General features: G+C 38.9%; 3 protein-coding genes across 8 annotated transcripts; all 3 read right to left on the bottom strand.

The window, feature by feature from the left end:
* Positions 1-4: 4 nt before the first annotated feature.
* On the bottom strand, positions 5-8,061 carry LOC122976657 (inosine-uridine preferring nucleoside hydrolase-like). 4 transcript variants are annotated; one of them, XM_044345246.1, is made up of 8 exons: positions 8,000-8,061; positions 3,899-4,083; positions 3,633-3,812; positions 1,672-1,783; positions 1,446-1,582; positions 1,181-1,258; positions 972-1,088; positions 5-745 (listed from the first exon to the last, which is right to left on the bottom strand). In XM_044345246.1, the coding sequence occupies exons 2-8, from the start codon at positions 4,076-4,078 to the stop codon at positions 593-595; spliced, it is 957 nt and encodes a 318-aa protein (XP_044201181.1). In that variant the 5' UTR covers positions 4,079-4,083; positions 8,000-8,061; the 3' UTR covers positions 5-592. The 4 variants fall into 4 exon arrangements, with proteins under 4 accessions (XP_044201181.1, XP_044201179.1, XP_044201178.1 ...); XM_044345244.1 differs by lacking the exon at positions 8,000-8,061 and adding an exon at positions 5,584-5,658; XM_044345243.1 differs by lacking the exon at positions 8,000-8,061 and adding an exon at positions 4,831-5,347.
* Positions 5,817-8,626, bottom strand: LOC122976659 (inosine-uridine preferring nucleoside hydrolase-like). The gene is made up of 7 exons (XM_044345247.1): positions 8,428-8,626; positions 8,000-8,179; positions 7,742-7,853; positions 7,519-7,655; positions 7,184-7,261; positions 6,585-6,695; positions 5,817-6,498 (listed from the first exon to the last, which is right to left on the bottom strand). Exons 1-7 carry the CDS (start codon positions 8,605-8,607, stop codon positions 6,346-6,348), a joined length of 951 nt encoding a protein of 316 aa, XP_044201182.1. The 5' UTR covers positions 8,608-8,626; the 3' UTR covers positions 5,817-6,345.
* Positions 8,627-10,434: 1,808 nt separating this feature from the next.
* LOC122975992 (inosine-uridine preferring nucleoside hydrolase-like) lies at positions 10,435-20,704 on the bottom strand. 3 transcript variants are annotated; one of them, XM_044344213.1, is made up of 8 exons: positions 17,006-20,704; positions 12,873-13,053; positions 12,446-12,625; positions 12,184-12,295; positions 11,961-12,097; positions 11,626-11,703; positions 11,025-11,141; positions 10,435-10,936 (listed from the first exon to the last, which is right to left on the bottom strand). In XM_044344213.1, the coding sequence occupies exons 2-8, from the start codon at positions 13,050-13,052 to the stop codon at positions 10,784-10,786; spliced, it is 957 nt and encodes a 318-aa protein (XP_044200148.1). In that variant the 5' UTR covers position 13,053; positions 17,006-20,704; the 3' UTR covers positions 10,435-10,783. The 3 variants fall into 3 exon arrangements, with proteins under 3 accessions (XP_044200148.1, XP_044200149.1, XP_044200147.1); XM_044344214.1 differs by lacking the exon at positions 17,006-20,704 and adding an exon at positions 16,780-16,997; XM_044344212.1 differs by lacking the exon at positions 17,006-20,704 and adding an exon at positions 14,183-14,298.
* Between the last annotated feature and the right edge of the window lie 181 nt (positions 20,705-20,885).

Here is a 20,885-nt window from a genome sequence, read left to right as displayed (position 1 = left end):
ACAGTGATGTTTGTTTCACATTATGATGCAGATTCATGGTGAAGCATCTATACCTGAAAAAAGGTCTGACATAATTAAGAGCTTTTTTGGAAGCCATTACAAATTTCCCACAACATTCTGAGTTGTGAGACAGTACACATAGCATGTACTGACTCATCTAAGTTTTTAAGAAAGAAACTGGAGAATGTATAGTTGTTTTATAGTTGCATAGAGTTCATAAGCAGTTGTTGACTTCCAGACAACAACCACCAATCGAAAAAATGAGACATTGGTGCTAGATGAAAAGTTAAGGGATCACCAACGTTACTACAATTCATCCTCAGGGGGACATAGATGAATGAATGAATGAATGTCTGTACAATATTTCATGGCAATCAATGTGATCATTGTTGAGATTTTTCAGTCTGGAAAAAAGTGGTGGACTGACAGACATTCCCATTTCTATAGTGTGTTATACATATGCTACAGAGTGAATGCAGTATCACTTGTTTATGTTGTCTGCATATATTAATGGCATAATACTGTATTTTGGGTATTTCAGAGTGGCATGAACAGTATATTGCAAAAAGTATAATACTGTGGCTCAGAGAAGCTATTTCAGTGCATCCATCAACATTTTCTTGAACTTCTCCGAGTCAATTTTCTTCATGATGAAGGCCTTGTGTTTCTTATTCAGCAGGCCCATGTAGTCCAGCACCATCATGCCTCGGGTGTGGGTTCCCGCCAACTCCACTGACACTGCAACCTGGAGGAGGAACACAGGAAGTTGTGTCTGACTGAGACATCTGGCTTTTTAGTTTTTCTGCTCATGGAGTTTGGTGGAAGCAGAAAACCTGTGCTGCATTTTAACTATTTAGTCATACTTTCACATCTGGAGTGTGTTGATCAGATTCTGTATATTTTGTCACATCTTATCGAGACATATCTGAAGAAGAAATCTGATGTTAAAGGGATAAAAGCAGCATTCTGACCTGCTCGCTTTCTGTCACCAGAGTGTCGTTGATGGCAGCAGCCAAAGCATAGGTGTCACAGGAGTTGAACCCAGGTCCTGCCACCAGCTCCTTTTGATACCGCTCAGTTTGGACCATCTGCACAGACAACAATTCAACGTGAAGAGGACACATTTCTTCTAAATTCTTGCTCAGTCTGTTGAAATATCACACCTAGGAGAGACTCGTACCTTCCTGGTGTGCCGGGAAATCTTCTCCACGAAACGAGCCTTGTCTGTGTCTTGAGCCAGCCAAGTTTCACAGAAAGACTGAGGGGGAAAAAGACAAAGACAGAAAATAAATGAAGCAGTTTTTCATACTCACAACACTAAAATAAGGAAATTATGTGTTATTAAAGTCTATTTTATCAGTTTCAAACTGTTGGCTCTATGCTTTTTCAGGTTTGGTGTCTCTGGTCATCATCATTAAATTACAGATGTGTGGTAACCTCCTCACCCATGGCAGGCTGTTCCTGCAGCTGAACTCCCAGGTGGCGATGTAGGTGGGACAGGTGTAGCAGTCCAACACAATGTGGGCAGCCTCAGGGTCAGCCAAAAAGTTAAACTCTCCACATACTGTAGTGTTACCTCTGGCTGCAGATCACACAAGAGAAGAAACACACAGTCATAATTCTGAATCAAAGAAAACATACTTGTTTTAAAATGTATGACAGGTAACATACATTCAGTGTTTCCTCCCATGATATAAAGCGCCTTCAGTTTCTTAGGGAGGGAGGGTTCCAGTTTGACAGCGAGGGCCAGGTTAGTGAGGGGCGCCGTGGCGACCAGACTCACCTGAACACAGAGAACACAAGAAAGAATAGTACAGCTTTTAAATGTATTGATCATGTACCATCTGCTGTAGTAGTTGGTGAGGCAAAGAGACAAAAGAGAGAAAAGTCAGTTAACAATCAGATTAATCCAAATCAGATGCTCTTTTTACTAAATATATAAATAATGGATACCATTATATGAAAAAGAATTACCCTTTACAACATCTAAACTTTCATATGGGAAAAGAGAACAGATTATTAAACCACTGAGTAGCTAAAATCACTAAACAATCCATACTTGCAGTATTGTTAAATGAGAAATCTATATTTTAATTTACTGTTAATATTCTGCTTAAAAAGTTGAAAAAAAGTCTCTGCACACCTGAGCACCTTTAACTAACCCAAAGAATATACATCACCATCCAGGTTAGAGCATATAGCAAAGACTAGAAACATAGAAAATGAAACAAGGGCAAAAAGGCCAATTAATCATAAATCTTACAATAGGGGAGAACAGGGTAAATAGAGCCAGTGGGTAAAATGAGCCACCCCCTTTATCTAGGTAACCATAAGAAAAAGTAATCATGTGATCACAAATTAAGAAAGTATAGTTCACATTACTCAATCCATCTTGGACATGGAGAGAGTGGTCAGCAAAACAGAGCAAAAAAAAGATTTTTGTCATGCCAAGTGAATTCATCATGTTACTAAAGTTATCAGTCTTGTATCTTAATTAAAAAATATACATTTTTGGACATTATTACATGTTAATTTAAGTGAGTAAGTCAGTGTAAGGTACAAAACAAGGTCATAAACTTAGCATAACTGTGGATCTGAGCCACTGTATGAAACAGTTTTGTCAAAATGGAAGTTGTGGGGTAAAACGTGCCAGTGACATTGGGGCAAGTTGAGTCAATGGCTCAATTTACCCCCAAAAATTATATTCTGATATTCTAGAGACTAGAGACCCTGTTCATGTAAATGTTTGATCACTGTTACAATTGTTACAATGTTGATGAATAAATACGTAATTGTTGACTGATGTTAAGTTTAAGCCACACACAAACTGTATATACAGATGGGTGGCAAATTAAAGGAAAAGCCAACAATAAGTGTCTTAGTAAGGTGTTGGGCCACCAGAACAGCTTCAATACACCTTGGCATTGATTCTACAAGTCCCTCTCACTCCAGAGGGATGAACACCATTCATCCAAAAGATATTCCCTCATTTTGATAATGGTGGTGCAGAATGCTGTCTAACACATCGGTTCAAAATCTCCCATAGGTGTTCAAATAGGTTGAGATCTGGTGACTGTGAAGGCCATAGCATATGATTCACATCATTTTCACACTCATCAAACCATTCAGTGACCCTTCGTGCCTTGTGCATGGGGGCGTTGTCATTGAAATGGAAACATATACACTTATGTTATTGTCTTAAGATTATGTTACACTGACTTATAGTCAAAAGCTCATTGTTAGACTTTATGATCTCTGCTTCCTGTGTGAAAATGTTCCTAACAGGTACTATCAAAGGTGAGGTGTGGGACTCAGTCACTGTAACCTTAGAGGGAATGTCCAGGGAGGATAGGCAGATAAGGATTTGGCCTTGAACTCTTAATTCTCAGCAGTGAATTAATTAAAAATAACTGTTAGGGTGATGACTATGGGATGATTGTGATGCATGTGGCTGTATATGCAAGTACCAACACTGATTATTGCAGTAAAATCACCAAATGTAAAAAGTGGCTCATGTTACCCCGTTCTCCCCTATATTATCAGATATTAAATAAATTGTAGCGACATCCATATTGTCCCAAATATCCAAAAGGACAAAAACAGAAAATGACAACAAGCAACTATCTACTCACCTCTTCAGGGTTTTCACTGATAATCTTGATCATGGCCTGTACGGCTTTTTCCTTCTGCAGCAGCTCCAGACCAGGAGCATCTGCATCTGGGACATCACCCATCCCGTCTTTCCCGTGGAAATCTCCAGCGTGGAGTTTACCGGCCAGCAGGGGCTCTGCGCAGCCGCGGTATACCGGGATCTGTATTACAGGTTTCACTTCATGATGCATGATACACAGGAAGTCATCACTGTATCATATACAAGCTGTAGCCAGAACATACTTACATCCAGCCTGTTGCAGACTTTCAGCACTCGTAGTGTGTTCTTTAGGACGTTCTCCAGGGGTGTGTTGCCATGGCTGCAGGTGATCCCCAAAATTTCCACATTGGGGTCTGCCAGGGCCACCATGATGGCCATAGCATCATCCACCCCTGTGTCCAAATCAAGGATCAACTTCTTCTTCATCTTATCTGAAAGAAAAGGAAGGGAGGATTTTTATAAAGAAGATGATAAAATTTCAATATTCCCACGTTTTGCACACAACATAGTCTTCAAATTGAGAGATGATAAATAATCCAGGTCTTCAAACGGGAACATAAATCAGTTTCCTCTTTGAACGTGACCCAAATCACCCATCTGGCTGTGAGTTTACATTTGTAAATGTCGTCCTCCAGCACACTCAGACGCAGCTGCAGCACATAAATTAATCAAGGGCTTTAATTTAAGTCAACACCTGCTCCATAATTGTTTCTTGGGGTCGACTAGTTGTTTATTTATTTGGATCCTCATTAGCTGTTACCAGAGCTGATGTGAAAATCTACAAGACACTGAAGTGATGCTGATATGTCCCCCCAACCTCAACAAGTCCTCCAAATTAAACACCTAAATAAGTATATTACTTGTAATTGCCCTCCAGAATGACATATAGTGTATACAGTCAGCATTTTCTGACCTTAAGCCCCTGTTAGCAGGACAACATCATTTGACACCTTCTGAAACTGTTACAAATCACAAATCAAAAGTCAAAAATTAACTTTCATGCTCCGACTTAAGAAGATCCCTATAAAGGAGGTGTTGGTTTACTTAATACCAAACATGAGACCTCAGTCATGATGAGTGAATGAGGCTCCAGTCCCGTCACTATACATGAGACAGTACAATACTATATCACTACTGCAACACTAATTGTAATAACAAAATAATAACTGATTACTCACATTCTCATGGACGTACAGGAAAGAGTAAACCAGCAAACATGAAACAAGAGTCCAGAAACTACAGCAATGAGTGAAGTACAATCCATAAACTTCTCTTAATCAGCTCTGGCCAGACACTCCACCCTATTTGTTAGACAGCTGAGGGGAGCTGAAGGGAGGTCTTTGATGTGTGCAGAGAATCCTGACACTCTCTGATAACGTGCACTTGGTGCACAAGGTCACAGACTTTGCATGTAAACTGTGAGTATGCTGAAAGAGGGATGCCTGTGCTGGAAACTAGTGGATGACCTACTGAACAATCCCTTTTGATACACTTGGGTCTGAAAGCATTAGTTTATCACTTTGTTTAAAGGGATATCTGGTTTTTGTTTAAGAACCTGAGCGTGTATCTATCATGTGTATCTACATGGTCAGAGCTGAGTCATCCCGATTGATAATTATTCCCGTTTATCTCCTGATTTCATAGTTTTTCCTTGTCCTCATCACAACTTGTTTCTGGCACTGTACAGCGTGTGTGTGCAGCTGCTCTCTGTGCAGGTAGTCCTCCACCCTGTCCTCCTCCCTCTGCTGCCGAAGTGATTGGAGAAGGTACTGGTTTGTGCCAGTCAGTGACTAAGTTTACAAGGATTTGCCAAATGTTATGATACGTGGCAAACTCACAAAAACAGTTAGGCTACATACAGACAAACACACAAGCAGACTTGTTTGATCAGTTCTAAATTAATCTGGCAGAGCACAAAGAGATGAACTTACCGGTCAAAAAAGATTCAGCCACATGCAGGTTTATCCCTTTTCCAAGTGTGTTTTTGTGTGTAAAGTTAAACTTCTCGCTGCGTAAGTCTGGTAAGTGTGGGAAGGTTATGCAACACACAAATGATCACAAGCATCTGTCCTTGAACATTTTAAGCTGTTGTTTGGTCAAAGCAAACATGCTTAAAAAAAGTTTAAAGGATAAAATGTGATTTGTTTAAGTTACATAACAATGTTTTGACTCCTCAGACTGCATTCATCGAAGATTTTAACATATGAATGCCACCTGAAAATCTATATTAATTCCTTTCTTGTTTTGTGCAGACTACTTGTGCAGGCTTTTTATGCGTTTTGCTCGTGGTTAACTGATATGGAGGATGGGAAATTAGAAAAATAGACAAAACACAGCGAGGTGGGAGCTTCACTGTAAGTCCACATGACAGTTTTCTCTAGTATACATGCTTTATTCACCAAATGTTTTCAGCATTCAAATGTGCTAGAGCTGGAAAGGTCTCATTTTTACATTGTATATTATTTTTATATTGCACTATCCCTCCTTCCTTTAAGTTCCCTTTCCTCACATGGACATGTTACCAAATAAATCAAACCCTTTATGGTAAATGAAATAACTCTTCTTAATGCACCTGTCAAGTTGTAGACAAAATGATAAAACCATTACAAATGCTGAAAAATGAACGAAAAAAATCGAAGAAAATCATATTTTAGAGAACAAAATTCATGGCTCTCGTTTGTTAAAATATCTTTCTACTTCAGTGAATTCATCAACATTTGCTTGAACTTCTCCAAGTCAATTTTCTTCATGATGAAGGCCTTGTGTTTCTTTTTCAGCAGCCCCGTGTAGTCCAGCACCATCATGCCTTGGGTGTAGGTCCCCTCCAACTCCACGGACACTGCAACCTGGAGGAGGAACATGAGAATTTCTTGGGAAATGATCTGAACTGACATGTTGAAATGTAAACAGATAAAAAGCAGTTGTCTCTCACCTCTTCACTCTCTGTTATGAGAGTGTCATCGATGGCGGCAGCCATGGCGTAGGCGTCGCAGGGGTTGAAATCATAGGCTATGATCTTTTGATAGTTCTCTGACTGAGGTTTCTGCAGTAACAATACATCATGAAGAGACATTCAGACATGTTGTGACATAGAAACATCATATCATATCAGCACTGAACCACAGCGGTGCCCAGAAATTTGAATTTGTGACCCATAACAAAATCTGCTGCAATATGTCCTGTTTGTTTGCACTTTTCACGATTTTAGTTGTAATAAATTGTAATTTGCTGGGGGCATTCTGCTTGAGGCCCCAAAAAGACCTTTGTAAACACATGTGAGATGTTGTATATTCATAATTTAATAAAGAGCAAATTTTAATGGAGTTTTGAACATTTGGGTACCTTGAAGTTGTGCTGTAAAAACACTGCATAATAGTCATTGCATAGTAACCCTACTGAGATTGAGGTTCCATGTTTGCTACCTTATAATTAATGACATAGTATTAAAAGCAGACATTTTCTGATGCTTCTTGACAATTGTCAGAAAGGTAAATGATATGTTTCCCCCCTCATATCATTATAATCTCTTACCTTGAAGGATAGGGCCGAAATCTTTTTCATAAAGGCTGCCTTCGTAGTGTCTTGGGCCAGCCACTGGTCAAAGAAAGACTGAGGAGGAAAAACAGAGAGTGTTCACTATGCAAATAAAGGCTCTCTGAAAGGGAATTATTTAATTTATTTACACATGATATATTAAACATAAATTCTGTGTTAATATATACAATAAAGTAAGGAGGTCTTTATCCCGTTATTTAGCTGAATCTGTATTGCTTTATCAATCCAGACCAACTTTGGGTTAATCTTTGGATAATGCTGATTGTGTATAATTATATTTAAAGATCTTCAAGTTGTGTGTTCAGCCTCACCCACGGCAGGCTCATTCTGCAGGTGAACTCCCAGGGAGCGATGTAGGTGGGACAGGTGTAGCGGTCCAACACAACGTAGGCAGCCTCGGGGTCAGCCACGAAGTTAAACTCTCCACATACTGTGGTGTTACCTCTGGCTGCAGATCACACAAAAGAAGAATAAAAGACTCATCCAGACAGACAGATTGAGAGCATGTTTTGAAGTGATTGACAGGTAACGTACATTCAGTGTTGCCTCCCATGATGTAGAGTGCCTTCAGTCTCTGAGGGAAGTAAGGGTCCAGTTGCACTGCGACAGCCAGGTTAGTGAGAGGGGCCATGGCCACCAGAGTCACCTTTAGACAGCAGCAACAAATCAACACATATTTCTTCTTCTATGATCTTTTAATGGCGTGGTGTGTGTGTCTTGTGTATCTAATGCAATCAATATCATTCATTCACTTTATTCATTTATAAATGACTGTCTTCATGTTTGTCTCACTTCTCCAGGGTTCTCTTTGACAATATCGATCATGGCCTGCACAGCTTTCTTCTTCTGCAGCAGCTCCAGGCCTGGAGCATTTGGATCAGGGACGTCGCCCAGCCCGTCCTTCCCGTGGAAATCTCCAGCATGTATTTTACGGGCCAGCAGTGGGCGTGAGCAGCCACGATACACAGGGATCTGTAGAGTATGATATGTTGGGCTTTATATACAGTAGCATCTTATACGGGTCATATCTCCAAAGCTTTAGTTAAATTAGGAAAATGACTAAAAGTAGAGAACCAGCATATAGATACTGGACTGCTTATGTACTGGGGTGTCACCCAGTCCTTGTTGTTAACCCTAATATTAACCCCAACAAACCCCCTAAATCAAATCAGCCAATCACAACCAAGCAGTCGACACAACCATGTACAAGGGCTACTTACATCCAGCCTGTTGCACTCTTTCAGGACTCGGAGAGTGTTCTTGAGGACGTTCTCCAGAATTGTGTTGCCATGGCAGCAGGTGATCCCCAAAATTTCCACACTGGGGTCTGCCACGGCCATCATGATGGCCATAGCATCATCCACCCCTGTGTCCACATCAAGGATCAACTTCTTCTTCATCCTACGTTCAACCACACAAAAAGAGTCATACTTGTAGAGGTGTAGTTCCTGATAAAGCACACCGCATACTTTCTTCCACGACAGTAACCTCTGCCGTTCATTGAAGCGGTCTATCTGATAAAGAGCTACTCAAAAGGACACAAGAAGTGACATGCTGGAGGAGGATAAACACCGGCTGAACCTGTTCTTATTAACAGCTTATTTACAGTGGCTGAGAGAGCTCAAGGCACCACAACTTAAGAAAACACAGGTATGATGAATTGATAGTGTTATTAAATATGCCTCATTAGAAAGTGATACTTATAGACTAAAGGTAGAATTACTGGTAGAATTCATTATTATTATTATTATATACTCATTTTGTGCAAATAAACATAAACATAGTTCAAAACACAGTATGGTAGTTAATTAATTATTCCTTAGAGGCTCTGCACCATTACATCAGATTGGAAAGTACCGCACTGTGGTTTTGAACTATGTTTATTTGCACAAAATGAGTGTGTCATGAAATAAATGTTTGACCTGCCGTGACATGCAGCAAGGTTGTGGAGTTATAAATAATTCTTTTATTGCTTAAAAGATTAATTTGAGTTCAAGGTGCAGAGCCTCTAAGGATTAATTAATTAAGTACAAGGACGTGTTGAAACAGAGTATATGTGTATGAAAATATTGCCATACAGAGCAGGAAATGAGAGCACTGCGCAATAAGTAATTCTACCAGTAAATCTACCTTTAATCTGTAGGTATCACTTTCTAATGAGACATATTTAATAACACTATCAATTTATCATTAAAAATGCATTAATAATGTGTGTCAAATGATGCACAACACATATATTTTCCTGTGTTTTCTTAAGTTGTGGTGCCTTGAGCTCTCTCAGCCACTGTAAATAAGCTTTTAATAAGTATATGTATAGAGAGGCAAAGTCCCTCCCCTTCCAAGAAAAAATAAATTAAAAGACCTTTTTAAGCAATTCAAAACATATATAAGAGTTGCAGTTAGACATTTGAAACATTTTTATAATGCTAACAGATGACAGAAATAGCTGTTTATTACTATTTTTTTGGATTATACTTTTAAATGAACCCTCCCAGTACTTGAACTCATCTTGATACCCACAATGTCAAATGTCTGTCTTCAAAATGGTCTGAAATTACAAAATTATGTAAAATCCTCACCTGTTGAGCGGACAGCGATAGATGTCTGTTGTCTGCTTTGAGAGTGAAGCAGTTATTGCAGACTTCCCTTCTTTTAAAGACCAGATATTGCGAGTGCAACAGGCACACCCTGATGCAAAGGTTGTTTTCTTGCCTTCTAAAAAGCATTGATAAACCATCCATGTTTCCATTTGAAAACAAATTTAAGAGCGTAATGTAACACTCAAAATAATTTGTTTAGTCTCAATAAACTTTACATAAAGTCTTAAGTTTTATAACTGCTAAAATGTGATGTAAAAATATTTTATTATACGAAGAAGCAAATCAGGTAAATATACTATTGATTAAAGTAGTGTTACTTTAGTAAGTTACAGCTTGAAGAGTGGCTCATTGTTGTTCAGAAATAGTCTGCAGTGAGCCTAAATTGTGTTAATGCACTTATTCATTAAATGACCCATAACTCCCATCTCAAATTGATTTCATCAAGTGACTGCAGGGACATGTCATTATTAATTCATTGACTGGGAAAGCCTTTTATCGTCCACTTTGTCAAACTGGGCTGTATTGCCCTCACCTGGACTCTCAAGTTTACAGGTCAGACCAGTATCATTTAGCTTGCAAGGCAGCTGGATTCTTGAGATCATGACATTACAAGGTCATGTGAAAATCCAACTTGTCAGGCTTCAAGTTCCCTTTTGTGTCCAAACCACTTAAAAGGGCTGTCTGGAAGCAATTTATTTCCACAAGTTTCATTTTGCTTTTAGACCTCATCCCATGAGGATATAGAAACTGCTTTAACCAAACCTCTAAATGTAGTCGTGAAAATGAAATACATTTTCACTTCTCACATAATTCTCGCTGACTGTAAATGCACCTGTCAAGTTGTAGACAAAATGATAAAACCATTACAAATGCTGAAAAATGAATGAAAAAAAAGAAAGAAAACAGGAAAAAAATGCTGCTTTGCTTTTTCTTTTAGTGAACAAAATTCATGGCTCTCGCTTGTTAAAATATCTTTCTACTTCAATGAATTCATCAACATTTGCTTGAACTTCTCCGAGTCAATTTTCTTCATGATGAAGGCCTTGTGTTTCTTTTTCAGCAGCTCCATGTAGTCCAGCACCATCATGCCTCGGGTGTAGGTCCCCTCCAACTCCACGGACACTGCAACCTGGAGGAGGAACATGAGAATTTGTTGGAAAATGATCTGAACTGATATGTTTTGTAATGTAAACAGATAAAAAGCAGTTGTCTCTCACCTCTTCACTCTCTGTTATGAGTGTGTCATCGATGGCGGCAGCCATGGCGTAGGTGTCACAGGAGTTGAACCCTTTGCCTGCTATGATCTCCTTTTGATAGTCCTTTGACTGAGCTCTCTGCAGTAACAATACATCATGAAGAGACATTCAGACATGTTGTGACACAGAATCAAATGACACTGAAAGCACCACAGCGGTGCCCAGAAATTTGAATTTGTGAGTCCCATAACAAAATCTGCTGCAATATGTCCTGTTTGTTTGCACTTTTCACGATTTTAGTTGTAATAAATTGTAATTTGCTGGGGGCATTCTGCTTGAGCCCCAAAAAGACCTTTGTAAACACATGTGAGATGTTGTATATTCATAATTTAATAGAAAGCAAATTTTAATGGAGTTTTGAACATTTGGGTACCTTGAAGTTGTGCTGTAAAAACACTGCATAATAGTCATTGCATAGTAACCCTACTGAGATTGAGGTTCCATGCTTGCTACCTTATAATTAATGACATAGTATTAAAAGCAGACATTTTCTGATGCTTCTTGACAATTGTCAGAAAGGTAAATGATATGTTTCCCCCCTCATATCATTATAATCTCTTACCTTGAAGGATAGGGCTGTAATCTTTTTCAGAAAGGCTGCCTTCTCAGTGTCTTGGGCCAGCCACTGGTCACAGAAAGACTGAGGAGGAAAAACAGAGAGTGTTCACTATGCAAATAAAGGCTCTCTGAAAGGGAATTATTTGATTTATTTTCACATGATATATTAAACATAAATTCTGTGTTAATATATATAGTAAAGTAAGGAGGTCTTTACCCCGTTATTTAGCTGAAACTGTATTGCTTTATCAATCTGGACCAACTTTGGGTTAATCTTTGGATAATGCTGATTGTGTATAATTATATTTAAAGATCTTCAAGTTGTGTGTTCAGCCTCACCCACGGCAGGCTCATTCTGCAGGTGAACTCCCAGGTAGCGATGTAGGTGGGACAGGTGTAGCGGTCCAACACAATGTAGGCAGCCTCGGGGTCAGCCACGAAGTTAAACTCTCCACATACTGTGGTGTTACCTCTGGCTGCAGATCACACAAAAGGAGAATAAAAGACTCATCCAGACGAACAGATTGAGAGCATGTTTTGAAGTGATTGACAGGTAACGTACATTCAGTGTTGCCTCCCATGATGTAGAGTGCCTTCAGTCTCTGAGGGAAGTAAGGGTCCAGTTGCACTGCGACAGCCAGGTTAGTGAGAGGGGCCGTGGCCACCAGAGTCACCTTTAGACAGCAGCAACAAATCAACACATATTTCTTCTTCTATGATCTTTTAATGGCGTGGTGTGTGTGTGTGTCTTGTGTATCTAATGCAGTCAATATCATTCATTCACTTTATTCATTTATAAATGACTGTCTTCATGTTTGTCTCACTTCTCCAGGGTTCTCTTTGACAATATCGATCATGGCCTGCACAGCTTTCTTCTTCTGCAGCAGCTCCAGGCCTGGAGCATTTGGATCAGGGACGTCGCCCAGCCCGTCCTTCCCGTGGAAATCTCCAGCATATTGTTTACGGGCCAGCAGTGGGCATGAGCAGCCAGGATACACAGGGATCTGTAGAGTATGATATGTTGGCTTTATATACAGTAGCATCATGTATGGGTCATATCTCCAAAGCTTTAGTTAAATCAGGAAAATGACCAAAAGTAGAAAACCAGCATATAGATACTGGACTGCTTATGTACTGGGATGTCACCCAGTCCTTGTTGTTAACCCTAATATTAACCCCAACAAACCCCCTAAATCAAATCAGCCAATCACAACCAAGCAGTCGATACAACCATGTACAAGGGCTACTTACATCCAGCCTGTTGCACTCTTTCAGGACTCGGAGAGTGTTCTTGAGGACGTTCTCCAGAATTGTGTTGCCATGGCAGCAGGTGATCCCCAAAATCTCCGTATTGGGGTCGGCAAGGGCCACCATGATGCCCATAGCATCATCCACCCCTGTGTCTACATCAAGGATCAACTTCTTCTTCATCCTATGTTCAACCACACAAAAAGAGTCACACTTGTAGAGGTGTAGTTCCTGATAAAGCACACCGCACACTTTCTTCCACGACAGTAACCTCTGCCGTCCATTGAAGCGGTCTATCTGATAAAGAGCTACTCAAAAGGACAAAAGAAGTGACATGCTGGAGGAGGATGAACACCAGCTGAACCTGTTCTTATTAACAGCTTATTTACAGTGGCTGAGAGAGCTCAAGGCACCACAACTTAAGAAAACACAGGTATGATAAATTGATAGTGTTATTAAATATGCCTCATAAGAATCTGTTTCAACACATCCTTGTAGTTAATTAATTATTCCTTAGAGGCTCTGCACCATAACATCAGATTGGAAAGTACCGCACTGTGGTTTTGAACTATGTTAATTTGTCATGAAATAAATGTTTGACCTACCGTGACATGCAGCAAGGTTGTGGAGTTATAAATAATTCTTTTATTGCTTAAAAGATTAAATTGATTTTTAAAAATTAAATTAAAAGACATTTTTAAGCAATTCAAAGCATATATAAGAGTTGCAGTTAGACATGTTTTGACATGTTTTTGAAATGTTTTGATAATGCTATCAGATGACAGAAATAGCTGTTTATTACTATTGTTTTGAATCATACTTTTACATACATTTTTACATTTCATACATTTACTAAATCTACCTTTAGTCTATAGGTATGACTTTCTAATGAGACATATTTAATAACACTATCAATTTATCATTAAAAATGCATTAATAATGTGTGTCAAATGATGCACAACACATATATTTTCCTGTGTTTTCTTAAGTTGTGGTGCCTTGAGCTCTCTCAGCCACTGTAAATAAGCTGTTAATAAGTATATGTATAGAGAGGCAAAGTCCCTCCCCTTCCAAGAAAAAATAAATTAAAAGACCTTTTTAAGTAATTCAAACCATATATAAGAGTTGCAGTTAGACATTTGAAACATTTTTATAATGCTATCAGATGACAGAAATAGCTGTTTATTACTATTGTTTTGGATTATACTTTTAAATGAACCCTCTCAGTACTTGAACTCATCTTGATACCCACAATGTCAAATGTCTGTGTCTTCAAAATGGTCTGAAATTACAAAATTATGTAAAATCCTCACCTGTTGAGCGGACAGCGATAGATGTCTGTTGTCTGCTTTGAGAGTGAAGCAGTTATTGCAGACTTCCCTTCTTTTAAAGACCAGATATTGCCCAACAGGCACAGGCACACCCTGATGCATGTGTGTGCAATGGTTGTTTTCTTGCCCTCTAAAAAGCATTGATAAACCATCCATGTTTCCATTTGAAAACAAATTTAAGAGCATAACATAACACTCAAAATAATTTGTTTAGTCTCAATAAAGTTTACATAAAGTCTTAAGTTTTATAACTGCTAAAATGTGATGTAAAAAATATTTCATTATATGAAGAGGCAAATCAGGTAAATATACTATTGATTTAAGTAGTGTTACTTTAGTAAGTTACAGTTTGAAGAGTGGCTCATTGTTGTTCAGAAATAGTCTGCAGTGAGCCTAAATTGTGTTAATGCACTTATTCATTCAATGACCCATAACTCCCATCTCAAATTGATTTCATCAAGTGACTGCAGGGACATGTCATTATTAATTCATTGACTGGGAAAGCTTTTTATCGTCCACTTTGTCAAACTGGGCTGTATCGCCCTCAGCTGGACTCTCAAGTTTACAGGTCAGACCAGTATCATTTAGCTTGCAAGGCAGTTGGATTCTTGAGATCATGACATTACAAGGTCATGCGAGAATCCATCTTGTTAGGCTTCAATGTGTCCGAACCACTGTCAGTGTCCTTTGAGGATTCTTGCTGATCTCGTTATCTCATGAATTCAGCTGCCTTGCAGTGTAAGATGGTGATAGACGGTGATAGACAGATGGTTCATCCAATCGCCTGCCGAGTATTTTTTGAAAGTGCCTGCCCTTTTCCAAACAGTTTCCAAGGACGACTTATCAGATGGTTCTGTGTAACATAACATCTAGCACGTCAGGTAACAGTATCATGCCAAAACATGTAATACACCTGTTGATCCACTAGAGGACACTGTGTCAGTGTCACATTTGCCTTGTCTAGGCATGAAAAGTACAGGCATGTATAGAGAGGCAAAGTCCCTCCCCTTCCACTGGACATTCAAACATGCCAGAGGGTTAAATAAATAATGAAAAAAAAACACTTAAGGCAAAATTTGTAATTGTGTAGACTATTTAAGAATCACAGGACATATAAAGTCAGCGCACAACTCATATACAACAAGTGTCTCATCCAGACCAAAGTGCAGTGTCTTCACTTGTATACAAACTGTGCTCAGAACAGCTAAGATCACATATTATTTACATACTGTACATACCTATTCCTATTCCTATTTTGATCAGAGTATGCACGGCTGCATGTAAACGGGAATATTAGTGGAATATTCATTTTCAATAGCCATGTAAACAGCTTAGTGGGAATATTGTCCTTTTTGGAATAAGGGCAAAAACCTGAATATTTTGTGCGTGTAAACATAGTCACTGATACAGTGGACCAGCAGGTGTATTACATGCTTTGGTGTGATACCAGGTTGCATAGGTTTTACTGATAGAAATAGTTAAGAGTAGTTTGTTAATGTTTCTGGAAACTACGTAGCATAGCCTGCAAAATTTTATTCAAGTTAAATTCCTTGCATGAACATTGGAAAAATTATTAAGGATAACTCCCAACAAGAATACTGTAAGGTCATTAAAGCAATATCATAGCGGACATGTATTATACTATCATTATATTCTCACTTTTCACTAATGGACACCACATAAACCCAATGTATTATTGGAATTGTAAGCTATATTTAGGAGTAGCCTACTAGCCAACAATATGCAGTAGTGCAGCAGTGCTCTTCTTTGAACTGATTTCATGGGTTAATGTTAACCACTAATGCAGCAACTATGGTATTTATTTAGTCATGCGTCAAGGTGTCTGGGCCTTCGTTCATGAAAACAGGATCTTTGGATTTTTGTGAGCGGAAACTGCCTCTGCACCCTGTTTCTAGTCTTTACACGCAACCTTATTCTATCAAATTTTAACAATGCTCTGCCATCTATGCTCAAGGGGTTGAGCTGTACGTGAGAAAAATTGATATGCTGCGCTAAGAATAACAGGATATCACACTAGGCATTCATATACAGTATCGTGTCCCTTTGATGTGTGAAGTTTTTCAGTAAAACAAGTGTTAAGACCTCTCAGTTCTCCATGATATTTTCCTCTCCCCTTGCTTACTGTCATATGTCCTTTATTGTGTTATTGCAAACTTTCTGAACTGTAACAAAAAGCCAAAAAGGGCAAGGATTATACAACGGCCAAACAGTTTGGCATGCCCTGTTTTGAACTGGACGTTGTACCCTTAAAAGGAAGTTGCAGATTTCCTCATTTAAAACTACTTGTGACGCAGCATGTAAACAGACACGACATTTCCCGGTGTCTCCGTCATGACGCAGGACATCAGCAAGATTTCTCCTGCCCCCGCAATAAAGTTAATGTGTGACAATAATAGCAATAAAGCAATAAAGGCTGTATTAACAGATAACAGATTATCTGTACATTAACAGATAACCCGTTAACTAACATTAACTGACAATTAGCGCTATGTGATAAGCAGCACAAGAAGCTGAACACCGTACAGTGTAAGTATTAATACACGTTGTTTTAAGTTTACCAGTTCCACACTCTCCTAACAGGCTCTTGGAAGCGGTCAAAAAATATTTTCTCCGGCAGTTAGCATTTATAAGACTGCCTTTTTATCTTATTGAGCTCCTGATCATTTGTCACAGTGGTATTTGGCAGTTTGACATTTTCTATTTCTGCAGTAACTAGAGACGCTTTGGACTCCTTTTCACTCGTCAACATTCTCATTTTAAACAGACTTTAAAACACTCACTAACCTTGCAACATTAAGGCGTTTACACGTGCGTAAAACTCACACGCACGCACAAAGCCAGAAATATGCAGACACACTCTTTTTGTCAGGTTTATAAAATTGTGTTTTCATTGTGGAACTAGGCGCACGTGCACGAGCCTCATTTACACTCCTACAATGAGCCATGAATGGATAAAGACACGCCCTTAATCAGCCCTTTTTCATATCAATTCGCTGCACCGCAGTTTCACAGATTGTGCTGCACCGGTGAGGTTCTCAAACAGCCAAAACAGTCATTACGCGCGGCTGTGCGGCTCTCTACAGCATCCATATCAATAATTCATCACTGGACTGTAAACCATCGTCGGCAGTGATATCTCAGATATGTATAATCAATTATTAGTTTGTATCTCTCATATGTAAACTTTACAAGATGTAACACAACTAAGGATCAAATAAGAATAATATTATGCAATGTTGACTCCTATGTAAATTAATAATTGTATGTAGAATAATAAAATGAATCACACAAAAACGATTAATCAATGGGTGTTTGAAAGGGTTGTGCCTGTTTAAGATAACTCTGTACCGTCTGTTTGATGGGAGGAGCTGATGTCAGGGTGAAGAACATGAGTTGGATCTGAGATGATTTTTTGTGCCTGTCTGATTATGGTTTGCTGAAAAATATCCTGAAGACTGAGATGTTGACGAACTCCCATAATCTTCATGGCTGTCTGTATTAGTCTGTTGATTTGGGCCTTTGACTGAACTGTCAAGTTACCAAACCATGCAGAGATACCATAGTGCAGGAGGCTCTCTACTACTGCATGATAGAAGAGAAGCTGCACTTCCTGGGTCACACCGAAGCTTCTGAGCCTTCTCAGGAAGTGCAGCCTCTGGTTTGTTGTCCATGTTTGATGCCCAGGTACCTTTAGGAGTCCACCTGCGCCATGATATGGTCGTGGATGACCACTGGTGAATGATCACTGAAAGACTTGGGGTCAACCACCATTTCCTCTGTGTTTTTTTTTGTGTTGAGGATAAGATGGTGTTATGGATGATAGACTTATACATCTGAACATCAGAATTAGTTTGCATGAGCCCCAGAATGGTATTGTCATCAGATTTAATTTAATAATGTGTACATTTTCAGTATGGCTGGTACATTCATTTGTGTAGAGAGTGAACAGCACAGGTGAGCTAACACACCCTTGGGGCGCTCCAGTACTGATGGTTGTGAGCTCAGAGACAGTTATGTTCACTCTGACTTGCTGGGTGCAGTTGGTAAGAAATGCATGATACCGCCTAATGATGAATGGGTTGACGCTGAACTGATTTAATTTGTTGAGTAATATGTGTGGCTGCAAGGTATTGAATGCAGAGCTGAAATCAACAAACAATAGTCTAACATAGGCCTTTGGTTTCTCCTGGTGTTACGTGACCATATGCACTAAGCTATTGATTGCATCATCAGTGCCTCTATGTTGTCTGTATGCAAATTGCAAGTCAGCCTGCTCACCATAAGTCTTTCCATACATTTCGTCACCAAACGCATAAAAACACACACAATAAGTGCTGCTAGTTATCAACCAAATCAAACAATGTTTTACTAAAAGATTCTGTCTCTCAGCTTATATAATTTCCACCTCATCACATCACCCTTAGATCACTTTAGAAAAACACGTGTACGCCTGGTCTGATACACGTAACCCTTAACATCTATCACAAAAGAGGATATGACAAGTAACAGCTTTATGGAACTGAAAATTTATTCAGAAGCTTTCAAATATACCAAATATATTCAAGTATGTATTTGAAAAATTAATTCTGAAGGTTCATGCCCTTTCAATATGAGTCAATGTAAATCTGTTAATTATAATATCTTGAGCTGCCAGCAAAACTTAGTCATGAGTCTAAACAGCAGCTGCTTTGCAAACTACTGTTTAAAAAAATATAAAAGCACAAACAAACAGATTGCAGGATAACACAAATGTCCTGAGTGAGAAAGAAACAAGCATGAAAATTGAGCAGGGTGAGAGAAAGATAAAGAGAAACAATTGAATGACAGAGAGAAAAATTTTAAACAAGAAGGACATTTAACTTCCCTTTATGAAGCCTGCGTGGTGATGGGGATTCACGGTCAGCTTGTTTGTCTTCTTTGGGCATTTTTTCCTCTGACTGGCCATTGTTCTCCTCTCAGGGTTTATCACAAAAAAGTACCTGAAAACAGCATGTAACAAATCATCTATTATGTCTCAGGTTTTAGTACAGCTTGGCAACAAAATACAGTATATTTGCAGCAACCTACAGCTTAGAAACACACTTGGGTTGAGCTAAGATAACCAACATAACCACTCTGTCTTTTGGGGCTCAGCAGCCAACATATCTTAATCAACTTGTCTACATATTTGAATAAACTTCAATTGTTATGTGCTTTAGATAGAAGGCCATTATTTATCATGAAATGCAAGTGGGATAAACAAGGTGTAGGTATAGACCAGGCCAGACTAACGCTAGTATTCACTGATGTGTAATTCAAGAGAAAACAGTCATCCAAAAATAATCTTTAAACCTGACTTGCAAGCACAAGTGAAGGATGCTCTCTTGTGGCTGTTAGGTGCTTGCTAAGATTATACCAATTTAATGTTAGCAAAAATTAAATGTATAGTCACTAATTGGGTAACCAGATGAACAATGTAGTTCTATTTTCTCCTTTCTCATTTTTCTAATAGATAGTAGACTACTTTGAGGAGGATACGCTGTTTTCTGAAAATGACAGAGTGCTTATTGTTGTCATGTGTTCATTTTTTTCTACATTCATGACCCAAAAACAAACCACACACATTCAAACAGTGCTCAAACTAACTCTGCTTTGAACTTAACAAAAGCAAAACAAAACCACTGAGGTGGAATCTGAAACCAGACGGCCAAAGGGGATTTTCCATCAACGGCCTCATGGTCAGACTTCCACCTATGTCTCACTACTTCTGAACAGGTTAAGTTGATGTCACATGAGTCTGGGGGACTAAATGTAGGCCACATTTTTGCATAACTGCTTTCCATCTCAGAGAAATGTCATTTTTAATTCAGGAATACCACACAGTGCAGAGTAACGACAAGAATTTGATAGTACCCCAGATAACAAAATTGATATGGCCCAGATCCGGCCCACACCTGACACTTTTGGCATTTTCACCTGGCCCACATACTGCGTGGAATGATGCCACTTAGTTGGGTGATCCACTCCTGTTTCCCAGATCTGGGCCACTAGCAAGCCATATGTCAACCAAGAACAGACCAGATAGACCAGAACTGGCCCACATCCATAATAAACATACCTGAGAGCACCGCATCTTTACCAAAAAAGGCTCACATTTGATTTGGGATATTTAGGTCATATTTGCTATTTTACATGTGGGTCATTTGAGGCTCACATCCATTTTCATCTGGGCCAGAAGAAGGCCAGCGATGCCACATCATTGCCTGAAGTGGCCCACTTCCGTATGCTATCTGGGACTGTATGACCCAAAATAACCCTAAAATCACATTTCTCCAAGCTAATTAGTTTAAATTTACGATTATGCACTTGTTGTGTCAAATGCTAGTCTGACCACTACAAAATTTCAAGATTTCAAGATTTCAAGATTTAGTTTCTTGTCATTTTCTTGTGTATTTGTATACACAAAAAAACAAAATGCTGTTCCTTCCAGCCCACAGCAATGCAACAACAACAGAAAGGATAAAGATATACTGTTTATCTAAAAATTCCCTTTAAAAAAATTATTAAAACATATAAATCCCAAGAGAAAAAAAACAAAAAAAAGAACTAGCACTTAGAACAGTGCATTAAAGTGCATTTAGAGAGAAAAGTACACATCTCAGTTCGATGTAGACAGCTCTTGCAT

The sequence above is a fragment of the Thunnus albacares genome, chromosome 24 (assembly GCF_914725855.1).
Source record: "Thunnus albacares chromosome 24, fThuAlb1.1, whole genome shotgun sequence".
In the NCBI taxonomy this organism is placed as follows: Eukaryota; Metazoa; Chordata; class Actinopteri; order Scombriformes; family Scombridae; genus Thunnus; species Thunnus albacares.
This window is presented reverse-complemented; position numbering and strand designations above follow the sequence as displayed.